Here is a 20,978-nt window from a genome sequence, read left to right on the forward strand (position 1 = left end):
TATTCATAAACATGGATACAATCAATTTATCAGAGCAGTGGCAGATTCTTAAGCAAGTGTCTAATATTATTGGGACTTTTCCACTATTTCAGCAAAACAGGAACTTGGTTAACCACATTTGTTCTTAGTCACTTTTATTCTGTATGATAAGACTACAGCTGAAAGAGAGGAGAATGGGCTACAGCTAAGGGACAGCCGGGGGACTGCTGGCTACAGTCGTCAACAAATTCCACTTCTGTTTTCTTCTGCTCAGGCCTTTTTATTCCCATTCCTGTATTCCAGTTGATAGAACAAGTGTCTGTGCTAGTCTGCTCTTCAGGAATGTTGTGGAGGAGAGGAGCAGTCAACAAAGTGTTTGTCCTTTTGATGTCTCACAATGGCTCATTTTGTTTGTGGCCTTATGTACAGGACCAGCACTTTACACTAATTAATCTTTCTTTGGTGAGTTGCACAGTTACAGTGGCTTACAATTAGGGTTGTCAAGTGATTAAAAAATGTAATCGCGATTAATCGCATGCACTGCCCCTTTGAAACGCTGCAGCAGCATTTCAAAGGGGCAGCGCTGCAGGACCCCGGGATTGTCTAGAGTCCACAGCTGATCCCAGGCTTAGTGCAGGTGCCCCTTTGAAACGCTGCCCCAGGAGCAGCACTGCAGAAGCCCGGGATCAGCTGGAATACCCAGCTGATCCCAGGCTCTGCTCATGGTGCCCCTTTGAAATGCAGCAGCGGTGTTTCAAAGGGGCAGTGCTTCACGGAGCCTGGGATCAGCTGGGATCCAGAGCTGACCCTGGCTCTCTGCGGTGCTGCCCCTTGGAAACACTGCCCTGGTGTTCCCAAAGGGCAGCACCGTGGGAGCCCAGGATCAGCTGGAGTCCCCGGCTGATCCCAGGCTGCATTGTGCTGCCCCTTTGAAATGCCAGGGTGGTGCTTCAAAGGGGCAGCGCTGCATAGCTGATCCCAGGCACTGCCCCTTTGAAATGCAGTGGCGGCATTTCAAAGGGGCAGTGCTGCCCGGGGTCAGCTGTGGACTCCAGCTGATCCCAGGCTCCTACTCTCCTGGAGGCGTTTCAAAGGAACAGTGCCGCTGAAACACCTGTGATTAACATGTTAAAAAAATTAACATGATAATTGTGCTCTGCGTTAATCGCAGGCGTTAACACACATTAATTGACAACTCTATTTACAGTTCAAATACTCAATATAACTTTATACCATAGGCTACAGATGTTATAAAGGAGATCACCACATGCAGCATTCTACAAGCATTTCATCAAGTTTAAACAATAAATACATACCTATAAATTTAACATCTATTTTCACTGCTAACAAATAGGTGATCCAGACTGAACTACAGTTACTCATTTGTGAGTATTCCGTGAGGTCTGTGGACGTTGGCATGAGAGCTGGTTCCTCGCCTGTCATTATCTCAGTGTCTCTTTCCTTTGGCTTCCTGCCTTTTGCTGGAGACATGACGAGACAACTGCCTACATTTTCCCAGAAAGCACTCATGTAAATACCTTCAGGCAGTGAGTGTAAACATGGATGTGATGGCAACAATACTGCTGTGCAACAGAAACCGAGCTGTCCCATTAGTAAATGCTTACAAAATTGCATGTAAAAGTCATAGTGTGAAGAGGGTGTTAGCTTTATACCTGAAAGTGCTATATAGCTTATAGGAGTGGGGAACCTTTTTTGGATCGGGACCACTGACCCACAGAAAAATCAGTCGGGGGTTGCACACAAGTGAAAAGCATTCTCCTCGAATACCACCTAATAGATTTTTTGTGACCAGCCCTGCGGTGGGGCAATTGGGGGACGGGAGAGGAGAGGCTGGAGCCCCAGCACGGGGCCAGATCCAGGCCTGAGGTTTAAACATATGGGTCTGGGAGATTTGAAAGACTCTACTTTCCTTGAAGTCTGCATAGACTTCTAGCACGTTTGAATAGTACAAGTTTGATTGTGACTATTGGGTCATTTATAAAGTTTTACAACAGCCATTTTGACTTATGGTATTATGAATAATTTCATTTGATGCAATTATATTACATTTGTTTTCCTGTGCAAAGTTAAAAATCATATTACTATAAAATTGGCAATACATATTAAAAAGGTAAATAAATTAACATTTGTGTTTAGGTACAGTTAAACAGTACTTATAAAATCTTTATACTGTGTTGTATATAACTTTTTAAGAAAAAACAGCAGTACAAAAGTGGATTTCTGGTTAAGAGATTAGTGAGGCATTGCTTGCCTGTTTTATCTGATGTTATCTGATAGCAAATGTATGCTGTCAGCATGCTGAAAAAGTTGTCATTTGAACAAAGAATATTCCATGCTATTACATTTTAAGAATAATATAATAGTGAAGAGAGGTTATTGAAGTAATGAATTGAAAAGACTGCTTGTTAACCATTCAAATTTTTGTTAACTAGCTTTTAGATAAGATTGTAAAATAAAGCTGAAAGGAAGAAAGTGTAATGTGAAACTTGCAGAAGAATGTATTACAACTATAATTGAAGATAGTTGAAACACTATCTTTGTTGTAAAAAGCCACAAGAAAATAAGCTGTGTTTGCTAGGAAAAGACCATGAATAGTTCACTGTAAATTTGTTGAAAGTAGTTCTGGAAATTTGCATTGGAAAAAATTTCTAATCAACCCCAGAGGAAGCACTGCCTAGTGTGTTCTGTGGGAAATTTGTAACAACTGGGATACATGCCTATAGTATTTTTATATTAATTTGTTTTTCTTAGAACACTGAAACAAAAATTTGGGTAGCATCCCTGTATATACATATTTCCAGACCTGCTAAGAGGTAGAACTATCAGAAGGAGGAATAAGGGATTTTTTGAAGTCTGATTTCTAAGAACTTTGTATGTAAGCTGCATTTCTTTTCCTTGAAAAACTGAGTCTGTGTGGTAACAGTTGTGCTTGCACAAAGATATGAATTCTTAGCTACGCATTTGTATTTAATTACCCTTTCATTTTCTACTTTATTAATGCAGCAAACATATGGAGTCTATTGACAGTACATTTAGTTATAATGTTAAAGATTGCTAGTTCAAAAGTAAATTTTGTCTTTATTATATAGCACATTTGATTACTTTTGTGACTTTGGTGTGCCCTTCTGATTATATCAGTACCCTTTTCATGGGAAATAGCTGTTCACAATGGCCACTGATGGTAGTGATTGAAAGTCATTAACTTGGGCCAGATTTGAACCAGTGAGCTAGAATTGAAAGGCTTAGTATCCCATTTCCACTCTATTAAAGCACCCAGTCCCTAACATCTTTCATTTAAGTACTATTGGCAACAATAACAGATGACTGTGAATTATATGACAAGCAGTTAATATTGTGTGCCGCTACTAAAATAATGAATGTGGGAGGTCCCATATCTTCTTACTATTATATAGTATCAGAGGGATAGCTGTGATAGTCTGAATCTGTATAAACAATAAGAAGTCCTGTGACACCTTATAGACTAACAGATTTACTGGAGCATAAGCTTTCGTGGGCAAAGACCCACTTCTTCAGATGCACTCATCTGATGAAGTGGGTCTTTGCCCACGAAAGCTTATGCTCCAGTAAATCTGTTAGTCTATAAGGTGCCACAGGACTTCTCGTTACTATTATATAGCATAAATTGAGTGGAAGTTTTAGCAAGATTCAATTATATCTTAATGGTCAAACCTTGAATTATTTCTACAGTGGTTTCAGAGTTTTTGATGGTGTTTAAATGATTTATCTCCAATTCATGGAGGGCAAGTGTTCACATCACAAAAATTAGCACAGATGATTCATAGAGTACTTAGAACCCACTCTATCAAATTTAACAGAGACTAGATTGTGGAAAATGTCATCCTTGGGGGACTATTCCAAATCAAGGTTCAATGGGTTGGCATAGCAGTGTGGGAAAGAGGTCTCCTACCCATTTTGTTACTTAACAGAAGGCTTCAGTCTCCTGGTTTGTCAGTCTAGCAATTTATAATAGGTATACATTTTACAATTTTTGATATGGCATTTTACTTGGGAGGAAGGGGGAAATATATCGATGGATGTTGTTAGTGTATATGAATCAAACTTTTCTAGCGTAGCAACATACTATGTGTCACTCTACTTAAATAATTTCTGCTCATAATTAACAATGTTGTTTATCTCTGCAGTGGGGTTACTGCTCCAATACAGTGGTATACGCATATACCAGGCCTGATCGTCCTGAATACTGTGTGGTTTTTTGGGATACAAAAAACAATGAAAAATATGTGAAATATGTCAAGAGTCTGATTTCTATAACCACTTGTGGAGACTTCTGCATTTTGGCAACTAAAGCTGATGAAAACCAACCTCAGGTAAATTGTTTTTATCTCACTTGAAAATATCTTGATTTTTTGCACACATGTGGCTAATCTTAAAATTACAGTCAAGTGTAGGAAAATGTACTTCAGTTTCTGAATCCGCACCATTCAATTAAATGTAGCCACCATTTGGTTAGGACACACTTAAACAAGAGAAAAATTGCTGGCACAGTTAACTAACAAAATCAATAAAATGTAGCTGGAATCATGAGCTTTCGTGGGCACAGCCCACTTCTTCAAATGACCAGAATGAAGTGGGCTGTGCCCACGAAAGCTCATGATTCCAGCTAAATGTTTTGTTAGTCTTTAAAGTGCTACCAGACCATTTGTTGTTTTTTAAATTTTTCCTGTTAAAGACTAACTTGGCTATCCCTCTGTAGCTTTTTAACAATCAATGTAAGGCAGAAAATGAAATAGCCATTATAAACCCAGACCTGTGCACTGTGTAAATTCAAAAGCTTGTCTCTCTCACCAGTAGAAGATGGTCCAATAAAATGTTACCTCATCTACCTTGTCTTTCTATTGTATTTGACAGCAGTCCTTTCATAATAATAAAAAAGTGATTAATATGTTGAGTCAACCATAAACTGATAATCTACATGTTAAACATATGTTGGCTTAAAATGCAGGTAGTCCCTGATTTACAAACGATTTATAAAAGCAATAAAATAAGTTTAGATAATGTGATTAAAATAATAGGTGGGGAAAAGATAGACTAAAATGGACATTCAAGTCTGAGTCCAAAGACCGGTCTATGCTGAAAAATTAATATAAAGGGAATGAGTGTGAAGTTGAGATGCAGGCATCATTTCTTCTTTTTTCATTTTTAAATTATTATAAAAATAAATCATGCTTGTATAAAAAGTCTGTATATGTTACTAAAGGGTTAGTACCATGAACTAGTGCTGTTATTTATATATTTACATTTCACCTTCCACTTTCTGTGTAACACTAAGATATTATGGTAATAGATGCTGTAAAAATGGCTAAAATAGATGGGTGTACATTTTACTACCAGATTTACATTATGTAATAGGTACTACATTCAGTTCTGAAATAATTTAGTTATTTTCTGTATCATTTGTATGTTGCTTACAAAGGAGGAGCATGAGATGGAGTCAATTGGTGCAACGGTAAAAGAATCATTTTAGTGCTAATTCAACTGATTGTACCATAATAATGTGCTGGTGTGTGTGCTGAAAATGACACTATCATACATGGCCAGAAACACCCATCTAAATTGAAGTGTAATTAACTGAGGGGTTTTCCTGTTCTGCAACTGTAATCAGGGTCACTATGAGAGACAGCTGAAGTCAGTCAGTTAGGGTGCAAGCCAGCACAAAACAGCTTCTGTACTACCTCACTGGTTACTCAGAAGTTCAAACAACACAGGTCCCTTAAAATACCCAGGCCCAGGCCTCCATCCAGAGACTCAGGTCAAATATGATGGGGTATGTCTACACTACCCCGCTAGTTCGAACTAGGAGGGTAATGTAGGCATACCGCACTTGCAAATGAAGCCCGGGATTTGAATTTCCCGGGCTTCATTTGCATAAACTGGGCGCCGCCATTTTTAAATCCCTGCTCGTTCGAACCCCGTGCCGCGCGGCTACACGCGGCACGAACTAGGTAGTTCGGACTAGGCTTCCTAGTCCGAACTACCGTTACTCCTCGTGGAATGAGGAGTAACGGTAGTTCGGACTAGGAAGCCTAGTCCGAACTACCTAGTTCGTGCCGCGTGTAGCCGCGCGGCACGGGGTTCGAACGAGCAGGGATTTAAAAATGGCGGCGCCCAGTTTATGCAAATGAAGCCCGGGAAATTCAAATCCCGGGCTTCATTTGCAAGTGCGGTATGCCTACATTACCCCGCTAGTTCGAACTAGCGGGGTAGTGTAGACATACCCATGATGATTACTGAAAATCTTGTTGCACCATATAAAAGAAAAAGTTCTTCTGATCCCAAAGGAGCCAGTGGGTGCCACAAGGCTCCCTGATTGCGGTGCTGGTAAGTAAACAAACCGGGACAGCCATTTAATAAGTTTCTCAAAGTGATTTTTGTGGACCACTTTGAGAAACACTAGTCTAGAGACAGGATCCATAGAAGGAATCCCAGCACAGTATGCCTTCTAAGATACTGGGATGGGCGACTGGCCTTGTCACCTTCATATTGCCCCTTGCTGGTGAGAATCTTGTTCTTTCATGTCATCTCTTAACTAGTAGTTGCAATCTTCTGATAGTATGTAGTTATCATTTTTTCAAGCCCCATTTCATAGTTTGTCTCAAATATAAAGGTAGGAGGTAGGAATAGCATTATTCTCATTCATTGTGTTTATGGTGGCTTTGGTATTTTAGCTTTCCATGCTGCTGAACATGATTGTGATTCTGTGAGATGTAAATGTTATGAGCAACATTTCACAAAAGGATGACTTTGTACAGTATATTAACTTTCTGACCTAAACAAAAATTGTAGCATTGATATTTGCTCTTATTTCCACACAGTATGTGCTGGTTCTCTGCAATTCGATTGGTACACCCCTTGATCCAAAATACATCGACATTGGTAAGCAAATGTGAACAATAGTGTTCTGTTGCTTTTTCCACCTCTTATACCAAATATAACAATCATTTAAACAAATACCTTTGAGTGATACAATTTTAAAACATAGCATTCAGGTTTTACCACCTGTTGTTTGCTTGATTGTATCCTTTTAGATATAACTGCCTGTAACAATTTTAAATGTTATTCACATCTCCATCATGCTAACTGTTGGTTCTAGGCATGTATTATTTGATAGCTATAAAATCAAACTTTTAATATATTTATACCATGCCCTTAAGTATGGTTACAGTTTCATGATATCAGGAAGTTAGTGACCTTGATTCAGCAAGATACTTAACATATGTAACTGTAAGCAGATGAATAGTCCTACTGAAGTCAATATTATAAAATCATAGAACACTAGAACTGGAACGAACCTTGAGTGGTCTTTGAGTCCAGTCCCCTGCTCTCATGGCAGGACAAAGCACCATCTCTAGACCATCCCTGATAGATGTCTATCTAACCCGCTCTTAAAACTATCTCCAGAGATGGAGATTCCAGAGCCTCCCTAGGCAATTTATTCCAGTGTTTAGCCACCCTGACAGTTAGGAAGTTTTTCCTAATGTCCAACCTAAACCTCTCTTGCTGCAATTTAAGCCCATTGCTTCTTGTTCTATCTTCAGAGGCCAAGGAGAACAATTTTTCTCCCTCCTCTTTTGACAACCTTTTAGATACTTGAAAACCGCTATCATGTCTCCTCTCAGTCTTCTCCTTAACAAACCAAACAAGCTCAATTCTTTCAGTCTTCCTTCATAGCTCATGTTCTCTAGACCTTTAATCATTCCTGTTGCTCTTCTCTGCACCTTCTCCAAATCTTTCTTGAAATGTGGTGCTCAGAACTGGACACAATACTCCAATCAGCACAGAGTAGAGCGGAAGAATGACTTCTCATGTCTTGCTCACAACACTCCTGTTAATGTCCCTGTTTGCTTTTTTTGCACTAGTGTCACACCCATAGATCCCTTTCTGCAGTACTCCTTCCTAGACAGTCACTTCTCATTCTGTATGTGTGAAACTGATTGTTCTTCTTCGAGTGGCCCCGTGGGTGTTCCACTCTAGGTGTCGGGTCCCGTCCCGTCGCCACGGCTCGGAGAATTTTCATAGCTGTGCCCCGCCAGCCCGCGCATGCGTGCTCCTTCAAAGCGCTGTTCGTGCCTTTGATCAGCCGCGCGCAGGCTGGCAACCACCAGTTCCTCTCAACCGCCTCAGGTCGCGGTCGGAGCTCCCTGTGTTGTTATATTTATATTTCTCAATAGCATTATTAGTTCGTTTCTCAGTGTAGATAGTTACTTTTAAGGTTAGTCATGTTCCTGTTCTACAGTTCTATTGTTCTTTTAAAAAAAAAAAAAAAAAGTTTTCTCGTCAGATCAATTCCTTTAGCGCTACGGCCAAGCGCTAAAAAAAGCTGAAATTGACAAAGAGCAAAAAGACAGAGACTGCCTGGGTCGGCATCCAGCCACCCTCTTCGGCTCCTAGAAATGCCGGGGTCTCCCGGTTTCAAAAAATGTTCAGTTTGCCGCGAAGCTATGCCGGCGGCTGATGGCCATGACGCTTGCATAAGGTGCCTGGGCGAATCTCACGTTCCTCAAAAGTGCACCCACTGTTGCAAGCTCATGTCCAGAGCCCGCAAAGAGCGGGAATTAAAGCTCCGGATGATATCGTTTGACAGGGCACTACAACCTGATCCGATACGCTCAGCAAAAACTTCTGATTCTAAAAGGAGAGCGGCTTCTCCCGGACCGGCGACTTCAAAGAGGGCAAAGCTGTCCCCGACTCGCTCCCTCCCTCTGGCAGCCTCAAGGGCTTCGGCAGCCCCCAAATTGACCCCCGTGGGGTCCCGAGGCTCTACTGACTGCGGTGATAGGGGATCGCAAATGCCGAGGGCCTGGGCTGCTTCAGTGCCGGCATCGGCAGCACCGGCTTCAGCTTCAGCAGCTGACGGTGCAGTGCTAACGCTGAAACTGACAAGCCAGTCGGTGCCGGGCTCAGAGGCCTCAACTTTAGCGGTGCGGGCTCCAGCAGCACCGCTTGTGACTGCACCGGCGTTGGCGGCACCGGACTCAGGCGTACAGGTCTCTGACATGGCTCCACCGGCAGATTTAATGACGTCGGCACCAGGCGCTCTACCGGCACCGACAACAGAGCAGCTGCAGCTGATCTCCCCGGCACTGCTCTGCTTTCACTCCGTGCAGAGCTCTCCAGTTGCCATGGAAACTGACAGTGCCTCAATGCCTAGGAAAGCTCTATCAAAAACTCATGGGAGGGACAGGTCTGCCTCCCCAGCTTTCTCACCAGGACCATCTCCATCGCCACCAAGGCGTGCACAGTATCGAGACTATAGTGTCTCTCCGATCCATGTCGCATACAGACGGCGCGATTATAGAGACACAGTATATCTAGAAGCACAGCGATCTCGTTCACGATCTCGTTCTCCGGGTCGGTCATCTAGATATGGGTCCTCTAGACGTTCTCCACGCCGCGTCTATTACATTCAACACAGTAGTGCACGTTCATCGCGTCATTCTTCTCCGTCACGTTCTGAGCGCTACTACTGGCACTATTATCACTCGTGCGACGGCAGTACCCACTGTGAACATGTATTATCCTCACATAGGGGATCATCCTGCAACTGCCGATCACCAGTCACGCAATACTTACCTCAACAACCACAACAGTTAAACTCACCTCCTCCATCGATAAGCCAATCTGTCCAATAGGATCAGTCTGAGCTGGAAGAGGGGCAGCTGTCTGACACAGAGGACCCCAAGCCAGAAACCTCGCCAGCGGACTGCGCATCTTCATCACCAGATGAGGCAATCTGCCTAGGTGAATTGTCTCCACCGGAAGATCTAAAACAATTCCAAGACCTGTTTAAAAGAGTAGCAGGCACGCAGGAAATACAGCTGGCAGATGTTCCAGTGAAGACACACCGTCTCTTAAAGAACCTCCGTCCACAGCAGCGTGCAAGGATCGCCTTACCAATTGACGAAGCAATCGTGGAAGTGGCGGATGAGATATGGCAAATGCCAACTTCGGTTACTCCTACGAGTAAAAAAGCCGACAAGAAATACTTTGTGCCGGCAAAAGGGTTAGATTTTCTATTCAATCACCCTCAGCCCAATTCGTTAGGTGTTGACGCAGCACAGCGAAGGACCAAAGCACCACAGTACAAAAATGCGCTCCCTGATAAAGATAATAAAAAGTTGGATATATTTGGTAGGAAGGTCTATTCTTCAGCCACACTCCTATTACGTATTGCAAACTACTTGGCTCATTTATCAAACCACAATTTTGATAATTATTCAAAGCTATCAGAGTTATTACATCATCTTCCGGACGCTAAGAAACCTCTACTAAAAGCAATAGTACAGGAGGGATACGCAGCATGTAGCACTGCATTGCAGATTGCAATGGATGTGGCCGACACAGCAGGATGTGCGGCCACAGCTACGGGTATCGCAATGAGGAGATCATCATGGCTTTCGTCTGCAGGAGCACCAAAGGAGCTGCAAAGTAAAGTCGAAGATCTCCCCTTTGATAAGCTTAAGCTTTTTGCAATGGATGTGGCCGACACAGCATGGATGTGCGGCCACAGCTACGGGTATCGCAATGAGGAGATCATCATGGCTTTCGTCTGCAGGAGCACCAAAGGAGCTGCAAAGTAAAGTCGAAGATCTCCCCTTTGATAAGCTTAAGCTTTTCGCAGCAAATACTGATGAAGTCCTCCATTCGGGCAAGGATTCTCGCGCCACCCTACGTACACTGGGGATGTACACGCCCAATTTTAAGCGTAGGCGCTATTACCCTTATCAGAGAAGATATGATTTTAATTTTCCCAGGCAACAGACAAGCATGTCGGATAATCAGCATCCTAGGCAACGGCCTCAGCGGAAACAGCCCCAGCAAAATCGTTCAGTCAATCAATCTTCAACCAAACAGCAGATTTGACTTCTCCATCGAGGTTGCAAGCACGCCTTCCTTGGTCGATGTGGAAAACGAAACTCCTCATCTTTTCCACCATCGACTGAAATCATATCATCACCAGTGGTCCAACATCACCACAGACAGATGGGTACTAGAAGTGGTAAAGGACGGCCTCCCAATTCCTTTTCTCTCCATTCCCACCCCACCCACCCTGTCCCTTTTCAGGGACCCTTCTCACAAACAACTGCTGAAACAAGAAGTTCTTCGCTTGCTCGCAATCGGGGCAATAGAGAGAGTACCCAAACAATTTTGGGGAAAAGGTTTTTATTCCCGATATTTTCTCACACCAAAGAAATCGGGAGGCTGGAGACCCATCTTAGGCCTTCGAAGGTTAAACCGCCATCTTCGAAAATGCCGGTTCAAGATGGTGACCTTATCAAGTATCATTCCGTCGTTGAACAAAGGAGATTGGCTTGCAGTCCTCGACCTGCAGGATGCTTATTTCCACGTTGCTATTCATGTGGTTCACAGACGTTTTCTTCGATTCCAATTAGGGAACGAACATTTTCAGTACAGGGTTCTACCGTTCGGATTGGCGTGTGCCCCCCGGGTCTTCACCAAAACTATAGCTGTAGTGGCGGCTCATTTACGCAGGACAGGAATGACAATATTCCCTTATTTGGACGATTGTCTAATCAGGGGCTCAACATATGCGGAGGCATGTCATATGGTGCAGGCAGTGTCCAGCGAGTTTGCATCCCTGGGCCTTCTCATAAATGTAAAAAAGTCATCATTAATTCCATGCCAAGACCTGGTTTTTTATAGGTGCACGGCTCGACTCAGCCATGGCATGGGCGTACCTACCGTTGGAACGTTTTGTGGTGATCCAAGACCTTGTACATACTGTCACGCATGCTCCAACAATTCCTACACGTGTCTGTTTACAGCTGATGGGCCACATGGCGGCTTCCACCGTAGTCGTACAAAACGCAAGGTTACATTTTCGCTGCTTCCAGCATTGGTTGGCCATGGTTTACAATCTGGCAAAAAACAGTATCCACAGACTGGTGGTGGTACCCCAACATGTCCCAGAGTCTATTCAGTGGTGGGTCAAACCAGGCAATCTTCTCACAGGCATCCCATTTCATCGCCCGCAGCCTACAAGGCAGATAACTACAGATGCTTCCCTCACGGGCTGGGGGGTGCACATGGACAACCTGACGATTCAAGGTCGCTGGTCAACTCAAGAAATGTTACACATCAACGTACTCGAGTTACGGGCGGAACGACATGCTTGCAAGCATTTTCAGTCCCACATACGGGATACAACTACCAGAATCATGACAGACAACATGGCAACTATGTTTTATATCAACAGGCAGGGAGGCGCTCGATCTCGCTCCCTATGCGCGGAGGCTGTCCGGTTATGGAATTGGTGTATTCACAACAACACCATCCTAGTAGCATCCTACCTTCTGGGTACCGACAACTTAGTAGCGGACTCACTCAGCAGACGTTTCCCCCACGACCACGAGTGGGAACTCTGCACAGAGGTTTTAAGACATATATTTGTTCGGTGGGGGTTTCCGACAATAGACTTGTTTGCCACAGAAAACAACAGGAAATGCCCCACCTATTGTTCAAGAGCTGGAATAGGACGTCAGTCACTAGGAGACGCCTTCCTTCTCCACTGGGGGCGGACGCTGTTGTATGCTTTTCCCCCAGTCGTTCTAATACCCAAGGTTCTCGAGAAAATCAGCATGGATGGGGCTCAAGTAATTCTTATAGCCCCAGCGTGGGCTCATCAGCCTTGGTTCTCAATGCTCCATCAGATGTCGGTAAGAGCACCGTACCCCCTACCTCTCCTCCCAAATCTCTTGACCCAGAACAATGGATTCCTGCACCATCCAAAACCCAAGATTCTACACCTCACAGCATGGATGCTCACTGGTTTAGCAATTTCGAACAGCGTTGTTCCCAGCGGGTCAAGAGAGTGTTGATACATAGCAGGAAAGATTCTACGCGAGCTACTTATTTAGGTAAGTGGTCCAGATTCCAGGCATGGTTTGCAGTTAATAACCTGGACCCCTATTCCACATCTCTACCTCGTATATTGGAGTACATTTTACAACTGTGTGAGAAACAAGGGCAGCATCGTCAGCGAAGAGTAATTCTCGGATGAGTTGCCGCACTGTCTTAGTATGGGTCTTTAGTCGCCTCAGGTTGAACAGACTGCAATCAATACGGTATCAGATATAGACACTGTCTTCATCATCAAGTTCTACTTCGGCTCTTTGGAGCATCATACTGAAGAAGATCGTGAAGAGAGTCGGCGTGAGGATGCAGCCTTGCTTTACACCGTTGCGTATTGAGAAGGGCTCTGAGAGGTCAGTGCCATGTCTGACTTGGCCACGCTGGTCTTCATGTAGCTTTGGTCTTCATGATCATTTTAATCGATCCTTTTAACAAATAATTATCCTCCTGCAGTGTTTTAGTCTACATAGTGCAGCTTCATAATGGTGCATTAAATTAATGGTAATTACAATAAACTACTCATAGTACTAGCTGAGAGAGAAACTTAATCATCTCAGGTATTAGGGATTGTAAGCAAGGAATTTGTTCATTTAAAAATTATTTATAATTCAATAGCTTTATTTCAGTTAAGATTATTCTCAAATTATTTTCTGGTACTTAGTGCGTATGAAAGTGTTGGTTCTTTTGTTCGTTGTTTCATATTCCCACTTTATGCCTTGGATTTCTTCAGATTGTTCTTTTATAATACACTGGAAGACTTACCCAGTATTGCTCAGGTTCTTCAGGCCAGGGGGCTGGCAGTGTGGGGGGTGCAAGAGTAAGGACTTCTTATTGTGAAAGGCTTGTAGCTCCTTATGGAGTTATTGCCAAGCGTGAAAGATTTTAGAACGATTTATTGCAAAAGATTTGGATTTCGAGTTCTTACTATGTAACCTGTGTGAGTGAACCTTTTGTTTCTAGCCTAAGATATTGAATTTCTTGAATTTGATTTCTCATTTGGCAACACATTACTCTATCTGCATATTTTAAGGCCTGAGTCATTTAATTGCCCAGTTTCTTTTCTGCATATTCTTTTAACTACGCTTTACAACTTCATTCTAAAATTCAATAGATGCATACAGAAAATCACACATTGATCCATGTACATTTATTTTCCTCAGTGAATACTGTAATATTATATTATTGTAATAGTCAGTTATTATATTATTTTGCTCTGTGGAAATATGATTATGGGGATATTAGTAATAACTTTGGAATTACCTGCCTGTTTTAAAGTTTTTAGAAAACAGTATTAAGGAAGCATCACAGTGCTTTATTTCTTTGGGCCATGCTATTTACCACTTCAAATATTTTCTTAAATTGAATTAAGGACATTTACATTTCCAGGAAGCGTGTCCACACAGGAGTTTAATGAGGTTTACCTCATTCACTTTAAAAGTTAATTTTGGATTAGCTTTCCTGAGCATCTACGAGTACAAGACCTTACATTGTTTGAGTTGGTATCTAGTAGCTTAAGTTGCTATAAATACCACCTGCTTAAAAGATATGAAATGTATTAAACTATGTATGCACAGATATTAAGAGTAGGGGAGATTCAGGTGGTTTAAGCTAGCTTGATTGAGTTAACATGATTGAAAACACACAGTTTTGCCTATGTATGGACAGTTACAGTGAAGTAAGTTGGTAATGAACAAAGTACATTATTTTGCTATTTTTTTCTATGGGACTAAAGAGATGCAAGTCTGTCCACTTAAGCAAAGTTTCGCTAGTTTCTGTATGATGAATTTGGTTTATATCTTAATTTGCCATTCTAATTTTATTCATTACAGGACCGTTATTTGTTACAATGACCAAAACCCATGTGATAGCAGCTTCAAAAGAAGCATTTTATATTTGGCAATACCGTGTTGCCAAGCGGCTCACAGCAATGGAAATTAATCAGGTAGCACGGACTAGAAAAGAAGGCAGAGAGAGGTTTGTCTCCCTTTTTAAGTTTTTTCTTGCTTTAGCACAACATAACTGTTGAGAGACTTCCTAGAAATATCCACTCCTATTTTTTCTTTTAATTTTATGTCTTCAGTTTGCTGGCTCCGAAGCCTATTTAAGGAGATGAATAAGAATAGTTTTAAAACAAATGTGTAATTGTTATATAAAACTGCTTTTGGTTAGAGCATTTTCACAGTATACTCCTGTCTCTTTGACCTCCTGTTCAATGGCATGTTAGAGTTTTGAGAATGGGAGAAGATGGTTTTTAGCCTCTTTTTTTTTTTTCCTTTGCACCCACTATCTCTAGGCAAGTTTATCCACTCCATAACTATTTCCATGTTGATGGTATCCACATCCACCCCTTGCCCAGAGGCAATGCATGGTGGGCAGTCACATGGCATGTCCTCTCCTCCCCTGACTTTCTGCCAACTACTAAATGTTCCTTGCAAATTCTGCCCTACAAAGCAATGAGGGTGGGCAGGGCCTTGGGACACCCAGCAGCAAGAGGCAGCAGTTTCCCCTGACATCAACATTCATTGTGGGTCTGTGCAGCTCGGGGAGGGAAGAAGGATTGGGATGACTTGCTGTGGGCTGAGCATCTCCCCCTAGCCCTGCTACATGGAGCTGTTTCTCTTTCCTTGCTGCTGGAATCCCAGCATTTCCTGGTGCCTGCTTTGCAGGCCACTTCGGCACAACTGCCCTGGGTCTGTTTCCAGGACAGAGGTTGCTCTCCCACTCCTATACCAGGAGCTTTGCCTAAGGGAATATTGTTCCCTTCATACTGTAGCAGGGCCTGCCCTGCTTTCCATTTAATAATGGCTTCAAAGGTGAGTTGGGGCAAAAGTGGTACTCCCTCTTTGGGCTAGCCTCAGCCACCTGGCAGCCCCTGGCCAAAATGTTTGGCATTGCTATTCCCTGCCCCCCTGAATATTCCTCTATGCCCCTGTAGTGGGGCATACCCTACTGTTTGAAAACGCTTCTTTAGATCCAGAGGAGGCCACCCCAGGGCCTTTAAATTATGTCTCCCCTACTATCAACCGTTATGTGTTACCCTTTTTCTGACCTGTATCATTATAAACAAATTCACACCTCAAACTGTCTTTCACCTTATCTCCTGTATGGCATGCTGCCATCTCAAAGTAGGCATTAAAATCTTGTTTAAATGTTAACCAGTTCAACTATATGTTTAATTGGCTCACTGCATCATGCTGCAGGTGGTAGGCCCGGTTGGGTTGGGCAGGGCCGTGGCACAGTCTGGGGCTAATCCATCTGGGTTGGGCAGGGTCTGCCTCACCCTGGTATGCTGAAGCCGGGCAGGGCCCACTACCCTGCAGGTGGGGGCTGCTCTGGCTTAACCAGGTTGGGGGGCTGTCCCAGCCAGGCCAGGCAGGGGCCACAAGCAATGAGCTGCTCTGGGTGCTGGTTAACTGGTAACCCTGGTAAGCAGGCAGGCAAGGCAATGCTTACTGGGTAACTGGTTAACCAGTTATCCCTTTAAATCTTTATCTCAAACTCAGCATGTCAAAAGCTATTCTCCTCATCTTTCTTCCAGAATGTTTCCTTCTACTACTTCTCCATCATTGGCAATAATGTCACTATTCCTCCTGTCTCTCAGATTCCAAACCTTGCTGTGATTTCTCCACCCCACCCACTGCTTTCCATCCTTCCACACAGATACTAGCATTGGCTTCATAGCATCCTTCAAATCCTCCAGCTTCTCTATTTCCACATTTTCATGTTAATCTATAGTATTGTGTGTATAGCAATAATATTAACTCTTCTTTGAATCGACTTAAGGGAATTAAAAAACATTACTGTACCTACCATGTCTCTTTTACAGGGACACTGCCAGAGCTTAAAAACTGACTTACTTTTAATCTTTCTTCTTTGAGAAGTCCCCATGGATGCTCAACGCTTGGTCTTGGTGCCATCCCCAGTGCCTAGATCGGAGATTTTGCAGCAGTCCCTGCCGGGCCGTGCATGCACGGCACCAACCGGCGCGCACCATGCTAGTTGGCACCATGCATGCGTGGCCCGCACTCTCCAGTTCCTTCTCAACCTCCCTCAGCCTGAGTCGGAGTTCTACAGTTCTCTGCCTTGTTCATGCCTTTCATCGTTCATTAGCTATTATTTCTCAGTTTTAGTTAGTGTTGTTAACAGTTTTGATAGTTACACTAGTTACCAAAAAAAAAAAATGTTCGTCATGCTCGGCTCTCTAGGTTTCAAACGCTGTGCCTCCTGTAGAGATGCAGTACCTATCTAAGATGGACATTCGCAATGTGTCAGATATCTAGAAGAACACTATACCTCTCAAGATTGTCCTTACTGCACCAAACTTAAGGCCAGAACTTGCAGGGACAGGGATCTTCGCCTCAAACTCATCCTTATGGAAAAGAAGGACCACCTGGCTTCGGATCTGGGAAGACAGCCTAGGGAGGTACGTTCACCCCCAGGCTCATCTCAGGGCAAGAAGGCACCCAAAAAGAGGAGTTCCTCTGTGCCCAATCACCAGTCCTCCTTGAGAAAACGGTCTCCGCCCAAACCATCAGTGCAGAGGCCTCGTGTCTTCACTTACTACGCGCCGGGCATCTCAGGTGTCCAGGAACTGTCGCACACCGGCAGCACCGACAGAAAACGGCTCAAGCATCACCCTAAGACCATTCCGGCACAGACCTTGGTACTGTCATCCACATCGGTACCAGCTCAGGCCCCACCAACTTCATCAGTACCGAAAATTACGGTACCAGTTCCATTAACGGTTCCAGGCTCTATGGCACTGATGGTTTCCACTGCACTGACGGTACCTTCTCGTTCGTTGGCACCATCGGCACCGCTCATATATTCGGTACTGTCAACATACTTGTGATCTCTGCCATCTATGCTGAACACTGCATCTGCACCGTACAGACCCACATTACAAACCCCAGCACTGATACTCGTGGTACCGTTGCTGTACATGCGAAGTGCTGACTTGGCAATCACATCTGCCCCTCAATCACCACTCTTCAGCGCCAATGCTTTGCCAGTATTGATGACATCATGGGCTTTATCTCCGGTGCAGTCACAATTCTCTAGCTACGATGAAGAGGAGGTACAGGCCGCCTCCTCTCTGCACTGCAGCCCTCTGATGAAATATTACAAGCCCAAATATGATTCAAGAGTGATTCGTCCTTGGTATGGACACCACTGGATGCCTCCTCCAGTACCGTATCCGACACAGTGGCCTTATTGGAGTTCTTGGGGCTCATACAGAAGTCACTACAGCATGCAATGCAAGCCCTTATAAACACAATGCCTCTCTTACACCTCAAACATCCACATCGATGCAACAATCAGAGGCGCCCAAGCAACGGAGGAGTCACCCCTTGATTTGTCACCTCTCACCAACTCCTCTTCATCACCGGATGAAGCGATCATGCCACCGCCACCCACGTATGACGTCCAGCACTTTAATGATCTTTTTAAGAGAGTTGTGGATGAGCTCAAAATTGCCACGTAGGAGGTGGCACAACCCCAGCATGAGCTTACTGATATACTGATGAGCTGCTCCATCCTACAAAATTGCCCTCCCCATCAATCCCACCATTTTAGACCCGGCCAACACAATTTGGCAAACACCTGCATCAATTCCACCCTTGTGCAAGCATGCAGACAAAAAATATTACATGCTCACCAATACCTCACAATTCCTCTTCACTCATCCCACACTGAACTCGCTAGTGGTGGAAGCCACAAAACAACATTGGGCAAAATAACATTGCTTCCGCAGTACTCTACTGAATAAGGACACAAAGAGGCTCGATCTGTTTGGGCATAAAACTTATACTTCTGCAACTTTACAGTTCAGAATCTCAAACTATTCCGCTTTATTAGTGAAATACGACTTTCTCTGTTACTCCAAACTCATGGAGTTCGTCAATGATATCCATGAGGCAAAAATACCTCAATTTTCCGCTTTACTTTTGGAGGGACACACCATTTCTAGAGTTGCCCTCTAGGCAACACTGGATTCCGCTAGAATCACGGCTACTGGCATTGTCATGTGCGGAGCCTCTTGGTTTTCCTGGCTACTCTCCCATGTGAAATCCAGTCCACTGTGAAAGACCTGCCTTTTGACTGTGAAAAACTGTTTGTGGCCAAAACAAATTAAGTCCTCAACACAGTGAAGGACTCCCATGCCACTCTCCGCATGTTGGGGATACATACATCTACCAACAGGCGGAGACAATACCGCTACCAACCATACCAACTGCCACGTTACCCATCCTATCTTAACCAGCAGCAGGTTCTGTTGGATCTACGCAAGCTACATCTAACAGCATGGCTCCTCCGTAGCTCTCCCAGGGAGAATGAACCTTTCCAGAACAGATGCAAGCAATCCTCATCCATAGTCATAAGGACTCCACCCGTACCTCTTACACTTACAAATGGAAGTGATTCTCACATGGTGCACATTGAGAGGCATCCTTGACACCCTCTCCTTTATCCTCGACTGTTTGCTCACCTTAAAACAATCATTGCTCTCCTTTAGCTCCTTTAGCACATTAAAGTACACCTAGCAGCCATAATGGCCTTCCATTGCAAAATTGATGGCCATTCCATGTTTATTCACCCTGTTACCAAGAGGTTTCTTAAAGGATTGCATCTTTCACATCCCAACATTATACAACCGGTACCTACCTGGGATCTAGGGCTAGTGCTGTGAGCCTTGACCAGGCTGCCCTTCAAGCCCCCTCGCCTCATGCTCCCTTTCGCACCTTTCCATGAAGGTTGCGTTTCTGGTTGCCGTCACATTAGCCTGCCACGTGGGTGACATAGTAGCTCTCATGGCTGAACCACCCTTCACAGTATTCCACAGCGATAGGGTTGCCCTTTGTACACATCCAAAATACCTACTGAAGGTTCCATCATCAGTTTATATAAATGAAATGGTAAACCTACCTGTGTTCTTTCCAAATCCTCACACCAACTCCTTTGAGTCTGCCATGCACACCCTTGATGTTCGGCATGCATTGTCCTTTTATTTAGAAAGACCCAGACCCTTCAAACAGTCACCTTGCCTATTCCTTGCTTTTGCTGATTGAGTGAAGGAACACCCCATATCGAAGCAGAGGTTGTTGAAATGGATTACAGACTGCATAAAAACTGCTTATGCACTCAAGGGCCTACAGCCACCATTACGCTTGACAGCTCATTCCATCAGGGCTGTATCCGCTTCCACAACATACCTATGTAACATGCCACTAATGGACATTTGCAAAGAAGCCACTTGGGCATTGCAACTTACTTTTGCTAAGCACTATGCACTTCCCTATGCGGGAAACACCGCAGTGGGCTCAGCAGTACTTTCTTCTGCTTATCGTAACATTCCGAAGCCCCAGCCACCAAGGGGCAAAACTGCTTGTTAATCACCAAGCGTGGAACATCCACGGGGACATCATCTCGAAGAACTTCAGTTACTGCACAAGGTGAGTAGCCTTCGTTTGCCTAGATTTATGCAGTTTTTTTCAAAATTTCAGCTATTCAAACTGATCTCTTCTTTGAAACCCTACTCCTTTGTACAGGATTTTTCACATTGATGATACCCCTTCTGGAGCTATCGATGGAGTGCTTGATTACAGCAAGACCATTCAAGTAAGTGATCCTCTTAGCCAGTATATTATACTATCATTGTATACTTAATAATTGTTAGCATTGCTCTGTTCAGATTAATACATTTTAAAATGTGTGTGCTCATTTTGTTTAAACTGGCTTGTACATGTGTTGTTCCTCTCTTCCTACTGCTTATCATCATCACACATTTTAACAGTACCATGAATTTTAGAGAACATAGAAAAGGTATGGTTCCTGTTCTAGAGAGAGAGAGAAAATAAACACAATGCCCAAGAGACATCAGTAATTTAAAAAATTGCCAGCTGCCCTTTTAACTGTGCTGTCAAGATGTACACATGCTGATGCTGAATAAACTTGAGATCTTTGTACAATGCTTGTGTTCTTCATCATCTCTGTTTTCTCCTCTTCACTTCTTATTACCCTTACTCATTTCATCATATCTAAAACTACAGTTGTAGGCTATTCAA

The 20,978-nt window shown here is 43.6% G+C and overlaps 2 protein-coding genes across 2 annotated transcripts in view; both read left to right on the forward strand.

The window, feature by feature from the left end:
• Positions 1-20,978, forward strand: part of WDR35 (WD repeat domain 35) — an 82,398-nt gene that overhangs the window by 32,940 nt on the left and 28,480 nt on the right. The window contains exons 10-13 of the mRNA XM_006137577.5: positions 4,164-4,349; positions 6,855-6,915; positions 14,742-14,886; positions 20,463-20,532. Coding sequence (XP_006137639.1) covers positions 4,164-4,349; positions 6,855-6,915; positions 14,742-14,886; positions 20,463-20,532 — 462 coding nt within the window. The remainder of the gene's footprint in view (positions 1-4,163; positions 4,350-6,854; positions 6,916-14,741; positions 14,887-20,462; positions 20,533-20,978) is intronic.
• On the forward strand, positions 9,162-11,076 carry LOC149524628 (uncharacterized). Its single transcript, XM_089776909.1, has 2 exons — positions 9,162-9,551; positions 9,672-11,076. The coding sequence occupies exons 1-2, from the start codon at positions 9,162-9,164 to the stop codon at positions 10,617-10,619; spliced, it is 1,338 nt and encodes a 445-aa protein (XP_089633035.1). The 3' UTR covers positions 10,620-11,076.

The sequence above is a fragment of the Pelodiscus sinensis genome, chromosome 3 (assembly GCF_052426305.1).
Source record: "Pelodiscus sinensis isolate ZL-2025 chromosome 3, ASM5242630v1, whole genome shotgun sequence".
NCBI lineage: Eukaryota > Metazoa > Chordata > Testudines > Trionychidae > Pelodiscus > Pelodiscus sinensis.